Raw genomic sequence first — 12,639 nt, 5'->3', positions numbered from 1 at the left:
ATATGCTGTATGGCTTTGCAGCACCTGTAGCAAGTGGTGTAATTTCATAGAAGTTTGCTCGACTGAGTGTGGAGCCACTGCATGTTGGGTCCCCACTGCTGTCACTCTAGGTGTGTCAGGAAGCACGTATGCATGTAAAGGACGGCCAGTCTGGCAGTAAAAAAAGACACACCTTTAAGTTTGTTTAGCCCAACAGTCCCTGAATTTGGTTATTTTTTTTCTTAGACATGCTCTCATAAATAATACATGAAACTAATCATGCTTCTTGGTAGAACACGTGTTAATTTGGAGGAAAGGCTATTCTAAATGTTTATCAAAAGTATACTCTTTAAACGTGTACAGGACTTCCCTGGTGGTCCAGTGGTTAAGAATCCACCTGCAATAATGCAGGAGACAGGGAAGATACCACATGCCTCAGGCAGCTACGCTGGTGAGCTGCGATTACTGAAGCTGGTGCCCTAGAGCCCGTGCTCCCAACAGGAGAAGCACGGCCTGAGAGCCTGCCAGAGAGCAGCCCCCTTTTGTTGCAACTACACTAAGTCTACACACAGCAGCAAAGACCCAGTGCAGCCAAAAACACACGTTAAAAAAATTCACTTATAAAAATAAATGTGTACCTTTTAGTGAGATCAGACACTAAAAATAGTGTAAAATTTGCTAACAAAGAAAACGTTCAAGATGCAGCTTGTGAAAGTAAAAATTTTTATTCTGATTGATTTCTTAACGTATAGTTCAATATAAGGCCGGTTTTCAATGGCAGAGATTTGGTTCCACGGAAACTCCATGATGCTACAGAGAGCTACTACTTTTTCCAGGAAGTAGGTAAACAGCTGGAAACAGAAAGCACTTTCTAGCAGCATGGCAACTCATTAAACTGCAGAGCGACCAGGTCTGCAACTTTTATACTAAAAATGGCGCAAACATTAGCTGGTGACAGAAGTGAGAAGTGGGGAGCCAGATGTGAACATTGAAAGGAGCAATATGTGTCTTGTAAAGATGACAAAAACCCAAGGACAGCTATAAAGATTTGAAAGGATAATTATAGAAAAGGGAACCAAATATTTTACTCAAATGTTTTTTAGAGCCTTTCTGTAGAGATACAAATATATATATATATATATTTATCCAAAAATATGTTTTATACAGATAAATGGTTTCTCAAATAAGGATGGAACCAAAGCTACAGTTATAACATAAAGCACTGTCTTTTATAAGACTATTTATCCACCTGAATTTTCAATTTGAGGTTAGTGCATTAAATATTTTCCAAATATTGACATCCTTTTCATGTATATAAATCAAGTAGGCATTATTTTTTAAAAGGGTTTTCAGGTTAAACAGTATTTTTCTAAGATCCTGTGCATATCAAACTTATGACAAGCCCCATTAAGAATCATTATTTAATAAACATATCAAAAAGGGCTATGGTCAAATTTTCTTCTCTATAGGAAACATTTAATTTTCTGATTTCCAGTTTAGAAGTGTTGAAAATGCACAAGAAAGATATTACTTCACAAGTACTTTTATGTTAAGATATTTTGATTCAATATACATGGCAATATATCTCCACACATCGTAACCAAAAGTATGTTTTTTCCTTAAAAAAATGGGGATGTAACATTACCAATCACTATAAAATAAAGCACACAAGTATTTTGGTGAATTTACAAATCTTTTTTCCCAAGTGTAAAGGCTACAAAAATTCCTAAAAATTAGAGAACACTGAAAACATATTAAAATTTGACATCCAACTTTGTATTATTTCCATTTTGCCCTGAAAGATAACTTAAAAAATATGACCCTGCTGGAACAGGCCATCTTGCTTAATATAAAAAATTGGTGAGAGCAAGAAATTGTTATCACTGATATGTATAATTTTTGTAAATAGTTATCTCTTCAAATCATTAGAAAAATGCTTAAAGATAAAAAACAAAATAAAATAAAATATAATATGACGGTGGTCCCTACACTATTTTGAAGGCAGGTAGCTTAGTCTAAGCTAAAACATTTTTTTCACTCATAGGAATCATCCTCCCCTCAAATGCCCTTTTAAAAAATGCATGAAATAATACAATAGTAGCAAGAATCAAAGAGCAGAAAATGTATTTTCAGGAACAGAAAACAATCTCTAGTGCTGAAAGATATAGTAAAAAGCAGATTTCTTTGGGGACATTAATCAATTAGATTATAATTCATTATGAAGATTTCTCTTTTCTATTACGGGGAGAGTCTGCTCCATTTGAAGTTACTGTTCCATTGACACCATTTTCTGAAAAGAGAAAAATAATCAGGATTACTTTCTTTTATAAATAAGTGTAAATGACAATATCTTTTATACATAAAGGTACCTTCAGAAAAGAAAATTTAAAACCCAATATATGCTCTTATGCCCTTAGGTGAAACTTACTAGTGCTTAATCCATTCGAGTATTTAACCAATCATAAAACCTGCTAACAAGTTAAACACAATGAACTGAAAGCAGGAAATTAAAAGGAATTATAATATGTCAATTATATCTAAAAAAAAGTTCAAAAAAAAAGTCTGCAAAGCCAACACTTTCATAGAAAAACAGGAATATTTTTTACACTGGACAGCAGACAAGGGAGGTTCTTGGGGATATGTTTCTTTACAACATATTTAAAAAGTGGCATTTTGGATAACTCTTATGTTTAAGAGTGTTATAATGGCTTTCTTCAAGCTAGGGTGGAAATAACTGATGTCAGACCAATCCTCCCTCTTAAAATACCCATAAAAGGAGAACATAAAAATGGCTATTTGAAGGCACTGGGGAAAAAAAACAAGTCAGCTAAGTATATTTCTCCCCCAAGGGATCTGCCAGCTACTAAATAAGCACATAGCACACACATATACACAAATGTGCACACACAACAACCAAGGCTCAGAAATCCAGCAGAGAGTACCTCTGTGGACAAAAAGCTACAAGAGAATTGGGATGTCTCACAATGACAGGGAGATAAAAATAAGTATTCAGTGCCTGTCAGAGAAGAAAGTCCTTAGAAATAGTTGATGTCCTAGGAATGAGGGCAAATTGGAAACAGATCGGCTTCAGTGACATAGAATGATTCACTCATATTTAATCCAGAGTTTCTATTGATGCAGCCGTAGTATCTACATTCTTTTACACAAAACATTCAGTATTCAATTAAAAATTACCAGGTATGTCAGAAAACAAGACCAAATGACTGACAACTAAGAGAAAAAAAATATCAGAAATAGATCCTCAGATGAGCCAGATGTGGAGCTGTCAGACAGGGACATTAATAGAACAATGACTAATAAAAATAAATGCAGAGACAAGTAGTTTCATCCAAGGACTCAAAGATCATTTAATCCTAGGACTGGAAAATACCACAACTAAAAATATAAATTTAATAAAAATTTAATAGATTAGACACAACAGAAGAGATTAGTGAACTAGAAAAAAATGCTCATATTGAAACTCAGAAAACAAAGGATGGAAAAAACAGAAAAGCATGAAAAGATATAAAAGGACAGGGTAAAGGGGTTTAAACACATGTACTGGAATTCCCAAAGGACAGGAGAAATAGAATGGGGCAGAAGCAATATCTGAAGAAATAATGGTGAAGAATTTCCCCCAAACAGTGAAAGAAACCAAGTCAAGATTCAAGAAGCTAGGTACAATGCAGAGCAGGATATACACAAAGAAAATCAAACTTAGGCACATCATAGTTTAACCGTCAAAAAAGAGAACAATTTTGTCAGACTGGGTGAAAAAACTAAAATCAAATTACACACTGCTTACAAGAGACACAATTTATATTTAGGGACAAGAAAAGGTTTCAGGTAGAAAAGGTACACCATGATATAATATAACATTTTATTACAAGAAAGTTGGTGAGCTAGAGTGAATTCAGACTAACTAGAGATGAAGATGGCCATGTGACAATAACAGAGGACACGTTCCACAGGGATTTATAACAACCCTAAACTTTGATGCACCTGTAATATACCCTCACAATATGTAAAGCAAAAACGTACAAACTACAAGGAGAAGTGGGTCAATACCTTTTGTAATAACTGACTGAACAAGCAGAACTCCTTCCACCAAGTCAGTAAAGACACAGAAGACTGGACCACACAAATGGACCTGATGCCTGCCTATAGAACAACATACTCAACAAACACACAGTACACATCCTTGAGAAGTCCAAAGGGAACATTCATCAAAACTGAACACTTGACGAGACATAATGAAGGTCCCAACAAATTGGACCTTCAAAGAATTGAAATCATTCAGAGTATGTTTTTTTAACCACAGAGGAATTAAGTTAGAAATCACTAGTAAAAACTAGAAAACACCCAAATATTTGTAAACTACACAACGTACTTAAAAATAATCCACGAGTCAAAGAAGAAATCACAATTGGAATCATAAAATATTTGAAACTGAATGATAATGAAAAAGATGTATCAAAACCTGTGAAATAAGGGTAAAGCATTGCTGAAAGGGAAGTCTGCCCTAAATTGCAAGTAATTCATGAGAAAGGGTAAAAATAAATGATTCCACAAATAACAAAACAGCAAATTAAACCCAAAGAAAGGGAAATAAGAACAGAAATCAATGACAGAACTGAGACAATGAGCAAAAGAAGACAAGTGTTGGTTCTTGGCTGATGGAAGTGAAAAAGAGAAAGGCATAGACTACTTACACAGGAAGTGGAAAATGGGAATCACTGCTGTTTCACAGGCATTAATAAGTAGATACTATGAATAATTTTACATCAATACATTTCACAAATTTAGATGAAATGGATAAATCCTTGAAAAATACAATTTACCAAAAGAGAAATGATAAGAAATAAAAAATTTGAATAATCCTATTATCTATTAAAGAATGTAAATCTGTACCTTCCTATAAAGAAAAGTCTAGTTTGGATAGCTTCACTGGTGAATCCTTCCAAACATTTAAATAAGAAATGCTGGCATTACATGAAGGACAAACCTGCCCAATATCTTTTATAAAGTCAGCAAAACTCATATCAAAACCTGACAAAAGGGCTAATTTTAGCCTAATCTTTTACATGAACGCAGCTGCAAAAATCCTAACAAAATATTGAAAAAACCATCCAGCAAAAGAGATATTATCATCAACTTGGGTTTATGCCAGGAAATACATTACCAAAAATATATATCTATATTTTTTATGAATATAGATATAAAAATACTCAACAAAATACTAGCAAGTCAAATCAAGTGACATTCAAAGGATTATGTATGTACATTAACAGTCAGTGAGCTTTATCCCAGGATTGCTCTGTTTGCTTAACATTAAAAAAATAATCCATGATGATAATCTAGAAGAGGAAATGGCAACCGACTCCAACATTCTTGCCAAGATAATCCCATGGACAGAGGAACCTGGTGGGCTACAGTCCATGGAGTCACAGGAAGTCAGACACACTTGAAGTGACTGAGCACACATGCATGATAATAAAGGATACAAACCATTTGACGATCTCAACAGTTGAAGAAAAAGCAAGTGATAAAACCAAACATCCTTTTACGATAAAAAGTACAAACTAAGGAAAAATGGAACTTTCTCTATATGTTGAAGACCATTTAGGCAAAACTCACAGGTAACATTATATTTAAAGTTGAAAGACTGGATGTTTTCCTACTAAGATCAGGAATAAGGTGAGGATGTCTGTTTTCGCTTATTCAAAATTGTTCTGGAGGTTCTAGCCAGGGTAATTTGGCAAGAAAATGGAATAAAAGTTATCCAGACTGAAGAGGGAAAAGTAAAACTATCTCTTTGCAGGTGACATGAGCTTGTATATTGAAAATGCAAAGAAATCCACAAAAATGCAACTAAATAATGAAATAAAATTAAAAAAACCCCAATAAGTACAGCAATGTTGTAGGATACAAGATCAATATGCAAAAATTCCACTGCATTTCTGTACACTGCCACTGAAAAATCCAAAAATGGAATTAAGAAGATAATTCTATTCACAACAGCATCAAAAAGAATAAAATACTTAGGAATACATTTAATGAAGAAGTGCAAAACTTATACACTGATACCTACAAAATTTAATTGAAAAAATTAAAGACCCCAAAAGACATAAAGACATCTATGTTCACACTCCCCAAGGCAATCTACAGACCCAAGATACTCCAAATGAAGCCCAGCTGACTTTTTTGCAGGAAAACAATAAACTGATCCTAAAATTTGTATGAAAATGCAAGGCACCCAGAATACCCAAAACATGAAAAAAACAAAACTGGCAGACTCACATTTCATGATTTCAAAACTTACTACAAAGCTACGGTAATCAAGACAAGGGCATAACAGGCATCCAGATGAAGAGAACAGAACAGAGCCAGAAATAAATTACTACTTTTATGATTAACTGATTTTTAACAAGAGTATCAAGACAATTAAATGAAAACTAGTTTTTTCACAAATGGTGCAGAGACAACTGGATATCAACATGTGAAATGATGAATGTATTAATACAACGTTATACTTCAGAAAACAGTTTAGCAGTTCTCCCAATCGTTAAATATACAGTTATGATATGACCCAGCAATTCCACTCCTAGGTATGTATCCCAAACAGCAAAAACTGGGTGTTCAAACAAAAATATGTCCATGAATATTAACAGCATCAGTCATAGTAGCCCCAACATGGAAACAATCCAAATATTCATCAATTTACGGATAAACATAACACTGTATCTTCATACACTCGTTTATTATTTGGCCATGGAAAGGAATGAAGTATTGACACACGCATGTATGATATATATAAATTTTAAACACGTGCTACAAAAGCTTGTACATGAGTGTGCATAGCAGTATCATACATAATAGTTTAAAAGTGCTCATCAACTCATAAGTAAAACTGGTATATCCATACAATGGAATATTATTCAGCCATAAAAATTATTCAGCATGTTGGGACATGCTACAACATGAATGAATCTTGAAAACATTTGCTAAATGAAAGAAGTCAGTCACAAAGGATCACATGTTCCATAATTCCAATTTTATAAAGTATACATAATAGGCAACTTTGTAGAGACAGAAAATAGAAAATCAGTGGTTGTCTAGAAAGAGATGGGAATACCAGACCACCCGATCTGCCTCTTGAGAAATTTGTATGCAGGTCAGGAAGCAACAGTTAGAACTGGACATGGAACAACAGACTGGTTCCAAATAGGAAAAGGAGTTTGTCAAGGCTGTATATTGTCACCCTGTTTATTTAACTTCTATGCAGAGTACATCATGAGAAACGCTGGACTGGAAGAAACACAAGCTGGAATCAAGATTGCCGGGAGAAGTATCAATAACCTCAGATATGCAGATGACACCACCCTTATGGCAGAAAGTGAAGAGGAACTAAAAAGCCTCTTGATGAAGGTGAAAGTGGAGAGTGAAAAAGTTGGCTTAAAGCTCAACATTCAGAAAACGAAGATCATGGCATCCGGTCCCATCACTTCATGGGAAATAGATGGGGAAACAGTGGAAACAGTGTCAGACTTTATTTTTCTGGGCTCCAAAATCACTACAGATGGTGACTTCAGCCATGAAATTAAAAGACGCTTACTCCTTGGAAGGAAAGTTATAACCAACCTAGATAGCATATTCAAAAGCAGAGACATTACTTTGACAACAAAGGTTCGTCTAGACGAGGCTATGGTTTTTCCTGTGGTCATGTATGGATGTGAGAGTTGGACTTTGAAGAAGGCTGAGCGCCGAAGAATTGATGCTTTTGAACTGTGGTGTTAGAGAAGACTCTTGAGAGTCCCTTGGACTGCAAGGAGATCCAATCAGTCCATTCTGAAAGAGATCAGCCCTGGGATTTCTTTGGAAGGAATGATGCTAAAGCTGAAACTCCAGTACTTTGGCCACCTCCTGCGAAGAGTTGACTCATTGGAAAAGACTCTGAGCTGGGAGGGATTGGGGGCAAGAGAAGGGGACGACAGAGGATGAGATGGCTGGATGGCATCACCGACTCGATGGACGTGAGTTTGAGTGAACTCTGGGAGTTGGTGATGGACAGGGAGGCCTGGCGTGCTGCGATTCATGGGGTTGCAAACAGTTGGACACGACTGAACGACTGATCTGATCTGATCTGAGAGCTGGAAGACTTAAGAGTACTGAGAAGTGGAAACTAAAAGTTCAAAGTTTTTTGGGTCGGTGAAGAATCTGCTTGCAATGCAGGAGACCATGGTTCAGTCCCTAGGTCAGGAAGATCCCCTGGAGAAGAAAACAGCAACCCACTCCAGTATTCTTGCCTGAGAAATCCCATGGACAGAGGAGCCCGGTGGGCTACTTTCCATGTGGTCACAAGAGTTGGACATGACTTAGTAACTAGACCACCACCACCACCAATAACATTCTAAAATTTATAGTGGTGATACATGCACAATTCTGTGAATTTACTAAAAGCCACTGAACTGTATACTTTAAATCAGTGAATTATATGGTATGTGAATTTAATCTCAATAAAGTTATTAAAAAGAAAAAAAAAATAAACACATGCTATGTGAAAAAAAAAAATGTCCAGAAAAGGCTAATCTATAGACAGAGAACAGGTAAGAGGTTGCTAGGGGCAGAGGAAAGGAGGGAATGGAAAATGACTGCTAGTGGGCATGAGGTTTCTTCTGGGTGATACAAATCTTTTGGAATTAGGCAGTGGTATGCACAATTTTGTGAATATACTACTGAAATGTACACTTTAAAAGGTCAACTTCTCGTGTATGAATTATATTCCAATAAAGCAGTTATTAAAAAACATTACTGAGAGAAATCAGAGATACTCTATATAAGTGGGAGTATACAGCATGTTCGGGACTTCCCAGTTAGTACTAGTGGCAAAGAATCCATCTGCCAATGCAGGTGACGTAAGAGGCATGGGTTCGATCCCTGGGTTGTGAAGATCCCCCAGAGGAGGGCATGGCAACCCACTCTAGTATTCTTGCTTGGAGATTCCCATGGACAAAGGAGTCTGGTGGGCTACAGTCTGTAGGGTCACAAAGAGTCGGATATGACTGAAGTGTGTGCGCGCACACACACATGGACAGGTAACACCATACTTAAAGGGGAAAGACTGGATGTTCACACACACATGCTCATGGGTTGAAATACTGAATTCTCCCTCAGGTGATCTATGGAGTCAATGTAATATCAACCCAATACCCCAGTGAAGATATTTGTGTGTGTGTGGAAACTGACCAAGATGCACTAAAATTCATATGACATACAAAGGGTTAAGAGTTGCTGATACAAACCTGAATAAGGACAAGACTGGAGGACATAAACCATCAGATATAAGGACACAAAAGGAGCAAACCACCACTGTGTATGACAAAGATTTTAAAACCATGTCTTGTCTTATAGTTCCAACTATAATACTACAAGTTGAAAAATTATTCCACTGTCAATGCATTTTCAATCAAAAGCCAGAAGGAGAAAAGAGGTGAGATGCAAAGTCAAAGATTAAGGGCCAAACAATCAGGAATTATAAAAGAGCTGTTCCTCTTGGGACTAAAGGGCAGATGAAAGGAGCTGAAAGGTCTTGTTTTTTAAATATGAGTAAGATGTCCGCAAGTACTATCACTCTTCAGGATACTCACTCATTAAAACTGCCCATGTACACACTGGTCTAGAGGGGCTCAAAGTCACCAAGTCTGCAGAACTTGCGAGAGAGAACTTTAGTGGATGGCTTTTGAGGGGAATAACTGATTTGAGGGAACCACCAAACTGTAAGATGGGGCAAATGATTTTCTTTCTAATTTTGCTAGTAAGTAGAATTAACTCTCAGAGAAGGCAATGGCACCCCACTCCAGTACTCTTGCCTGGAAAATCCCATGGATGGAGGAGCCTGGTGGGCTGCAGTCCATGGGGTCGCTGGGAGTCGGACACGACTGAGCAACTTCACTTTCACACATTGGAGAAGGAAATGGCAACCCACTCCATGTTCTTGCCTGGAGAATCCCAGGGACGGGGGAGCATGGTGGGCTGCCGTCTATGGGGTCGAACAGAGTCGGACATGACTGAAGTGACTTAGCAGCAGAATTAACTCTTCTTTTTAAGATTTTAAATCTTAGTAAGATTATAAATAAGACCCCAAAACATGAAAAAAAAAAAGTGTTTTCTACTTCAGGTTTTTCACTGTTTACTGAGTACAAACCTGTTCCTTTTCTAGAAGACCTGCCTTTAGTCACTGGTGGCTTCTTCTTCACAGCTGGTGCCTGAAAAGCAGAATGTTCTCTCCACCTTCGAAGCTGAAAATTAATGAACTTCCACATCATGAACGCTTGGGTAATGCAAATGGATGCCAGAACAGCAATTCTGAGAATACAAAGAAATAAACAGAAAATTAATGTGTACCCAAGCAATGCCATTGAATAAAGTAGTATCTCTTGCTTTGACAGTATTAACTTAGTGCTAAATTCCCACTATATTGACAACGATTATATTAATGAATAATTACCCCACTAATAATTAACCCCAGGTGGCTTAGTGGTAAAGAATCCACCTGCCAATGAAGGAGATGCAAGAGGCTCAGGTTCGATCCCTGGGTTGGGAAGATCCCTTGGAGGAGGGCATGGCAACTCACTCTAGTATTCTTGCCTGGAGAATGCCATGGACAGAGGAGCCTGGCTGGCTACAGTCTACAGGGTCAAAAGAGTTGGACATGACTAAAGTGATTGAGCACAATAATTAACCCCAGAAATTAAATAAATGCTGTAGTAATTTTTTTCCCAAACTTTAAACTTTTTATTTTTTATTGGGGTATAGCCAATTAACATGTGGTAGTTTCAGGTGAACAGAAAAGGGACCCAGTCATGCATATACAGGCATCCATTCTCCCTCAAATCCTTCTCCCAATCCAGGCTGGCACAGAACATTGAGCAGAGTTCCCTGTGCTATACAGTAGGCCCTTGTTGGTTATCCATTTAAAATACAGCAGAGTGCACATGTCCATCCCCAACTCCCTAATTATCCCCTCCCCCTGGTAACCATAAGTTCCTTTTCTAAGTCTGTGAGTCTCTATTTTGTAAGTTTATTTGTATCTAAATGCTTTAGTATTGACACTTTAATTTATACATGAAATTGCAATAGGTATGAAATCAAATCAAATGAGTATTTTCCCCTACCTCTCATAATTATACCTTTAGATTTTAGACAATTCATATTTTAAATTGATAATACATACTACATTGCAGGGCAAGGTGAGAAAAGTGTTAAATCAACCCTACCTAACAGCTAACACATTGAAGTTTCCAGTACTGAAATCCAGCTTCTGGTTCTCTGCTCTTGCTAGGCCAAAGCCAACAGTGAGTACCGAGAGAATTAAAGTCAGAAGTCTTCCCAAAACAAACAGAACTGCCCACAGAGAAAATCTGTGAAAAAAAAGTCAAAGTCAGATTCACAAAATTGCAAAGATAAGATTCTAGTAGAAAACAGATTCCTGTTAAGTAAATGCATATTAAAACAGCATTTCCTAAGTTCTGCAAAAAGGATTCTGAAATAAAATGCTAGGGAAATGCTTCATATTATATCACATTCTTGGAGATTGTATAACATATGAGCATATTTCAGGTTCTAGAAGTTCAGTTAAAGAAATATTTTGTTTTTTTTTTCATTTAGCTGATTTTCTGTGTATGTGTATGACAACTATTAGTGATTCTCAGAACTCCTGGTATATAGAACAATTTTGGAAAAGGCTGAATAAAAACAAAGGCCATGTATTCAATTCTCATGAGAGTCCTCGTTTCACTTTTTCTCCCCCCAAGACTCTTTACAATACATATTACTTCAATGCTGTCCAAGTTTAATTTTCCCATGAAAATATTTTTGTATCTTTAAGGCTCTATAATCTACTATTTCAATTTCTTCTGAAAGTTCACTTTTCCTCATTATTCCTTCTCCAAAAGAACAATGTGCACTAAACAAGATAGGAAAAGTTGTATGAGAACTTTGAGTTCTCATATGTCTGAGTAAACCCTCATCAACCTTCAAAACTATGAGTTCCAATATACTATCTCTCAAGCTAAGAAAGACTATTTTAGAGAACAAAATACCAACTTCAATTGTTAAAAAGTGTCATTTTATTTAAAGTAGCTTATAAAGCAACATAATTGACAATAGCATGGACCTTGGCAATAGCATGGTCCTTTCCAACATGAGCACAGACTTTAATTACACAAGAAACAGAATGGTTGAAAGACTCACCCTTTCTGATACTTTTCGTCACTAAAGTAAAATAGGCGGGAAATGTGGAAAAGAAACTCGACAAAATAGTGTAGCACCAAAAGCACAAGTCCTAGATGATTCAAGCTGTTAGAAGAACACATTTAAAATGAAAAGATTAATTACGAATTAAGACAGAGTAGCATACTATCTGCCCAGTCCATAAGCACACCCAAGAAAAATCCCAACTCACTTTAAAAGGTAAGCTCCAGCAATGTGAAAGAGGTAAAGGCCGATGTAGACGAGCTGACGAGGAATATCTTCCTGTAAACAGAAAATTGCACAACAGGTTAAAACCGGGGGAAGTAGTTCTGTTTGGAGAAGTAGTGTGAAAATGTACTGTCACAGAAGACCTGAAGACCACTCTGCCCGGCACCCACTCCAACTGCT

At 36.7% G+C, this 12,639-nt stretch overlaps 1 protein-coding gene across 4 annotated transcripts in view; it reads right to left on the bottom strand.

The window, feature by feature from the left end:
* Positions 1-685: 685 nt before the first annotated feature.
* The window catches only part of TRAM1 (translocation associated membrane protein 1), a 33,780-nt gene continuing 21,826 nt past the window's right edge, over positions 686-12,639 (bottom strand). For 2 of the 4 annotated variants that reach the window (XM_086336614.1, XM_086336615.1), the window contains exons 7-12: positions 12,443-12,513; positions 12,232-12,336; positions 11,256-11,399; positions 10,184-10,344; positions 9,849-10,018; positions 686-2,269 (exon numbers count right to left, since the gene is read on the bottom strand). In XM_086336614.1, coding sequence (XP_086192740.1) covers positions 2,246-2,269; positions 9,849-10,018; positions 10,184-10,344; positions 11,256-11,399; positions 12,232-12,336; positions 12,443-12,513 — 675 coding nt within the window. In that variant the 3' untranslated portion in view covers positions 686-2,245. The remainder of the gene's footprint in view (positions 2,270-9,848; positions 10,019-10,183; positions 10,345-11,255; positions 11,400-12,231; positions 12,337-12,442; positions 12,514-12,639) is intronic. The other 2 variants (XM_086336616.1, XM_086336617.1) reach the window with 1 other exon arrangement.

This window comes from Bos grunniens, chromosome 14 (assembly GCF_055505025.1).
Source record: "Bos grunniens cultivar Pamir isolate PY7600 chromosome 14, Bosgru_T2T1.0, whole genome shotgun sequence".
In the NCBI taxonomy this organism is placed as follows: domain Eukaryota; kingdom Metazoa; phylum Chordata; class Mammalia; order Artiodactyla; family Bovidae; genus Bos; species Bos grunniens.
Note: the sequence above shows the minus strand (reverse complement) of the source record. Positions and strands in the feature narration are given on the sequence as shown.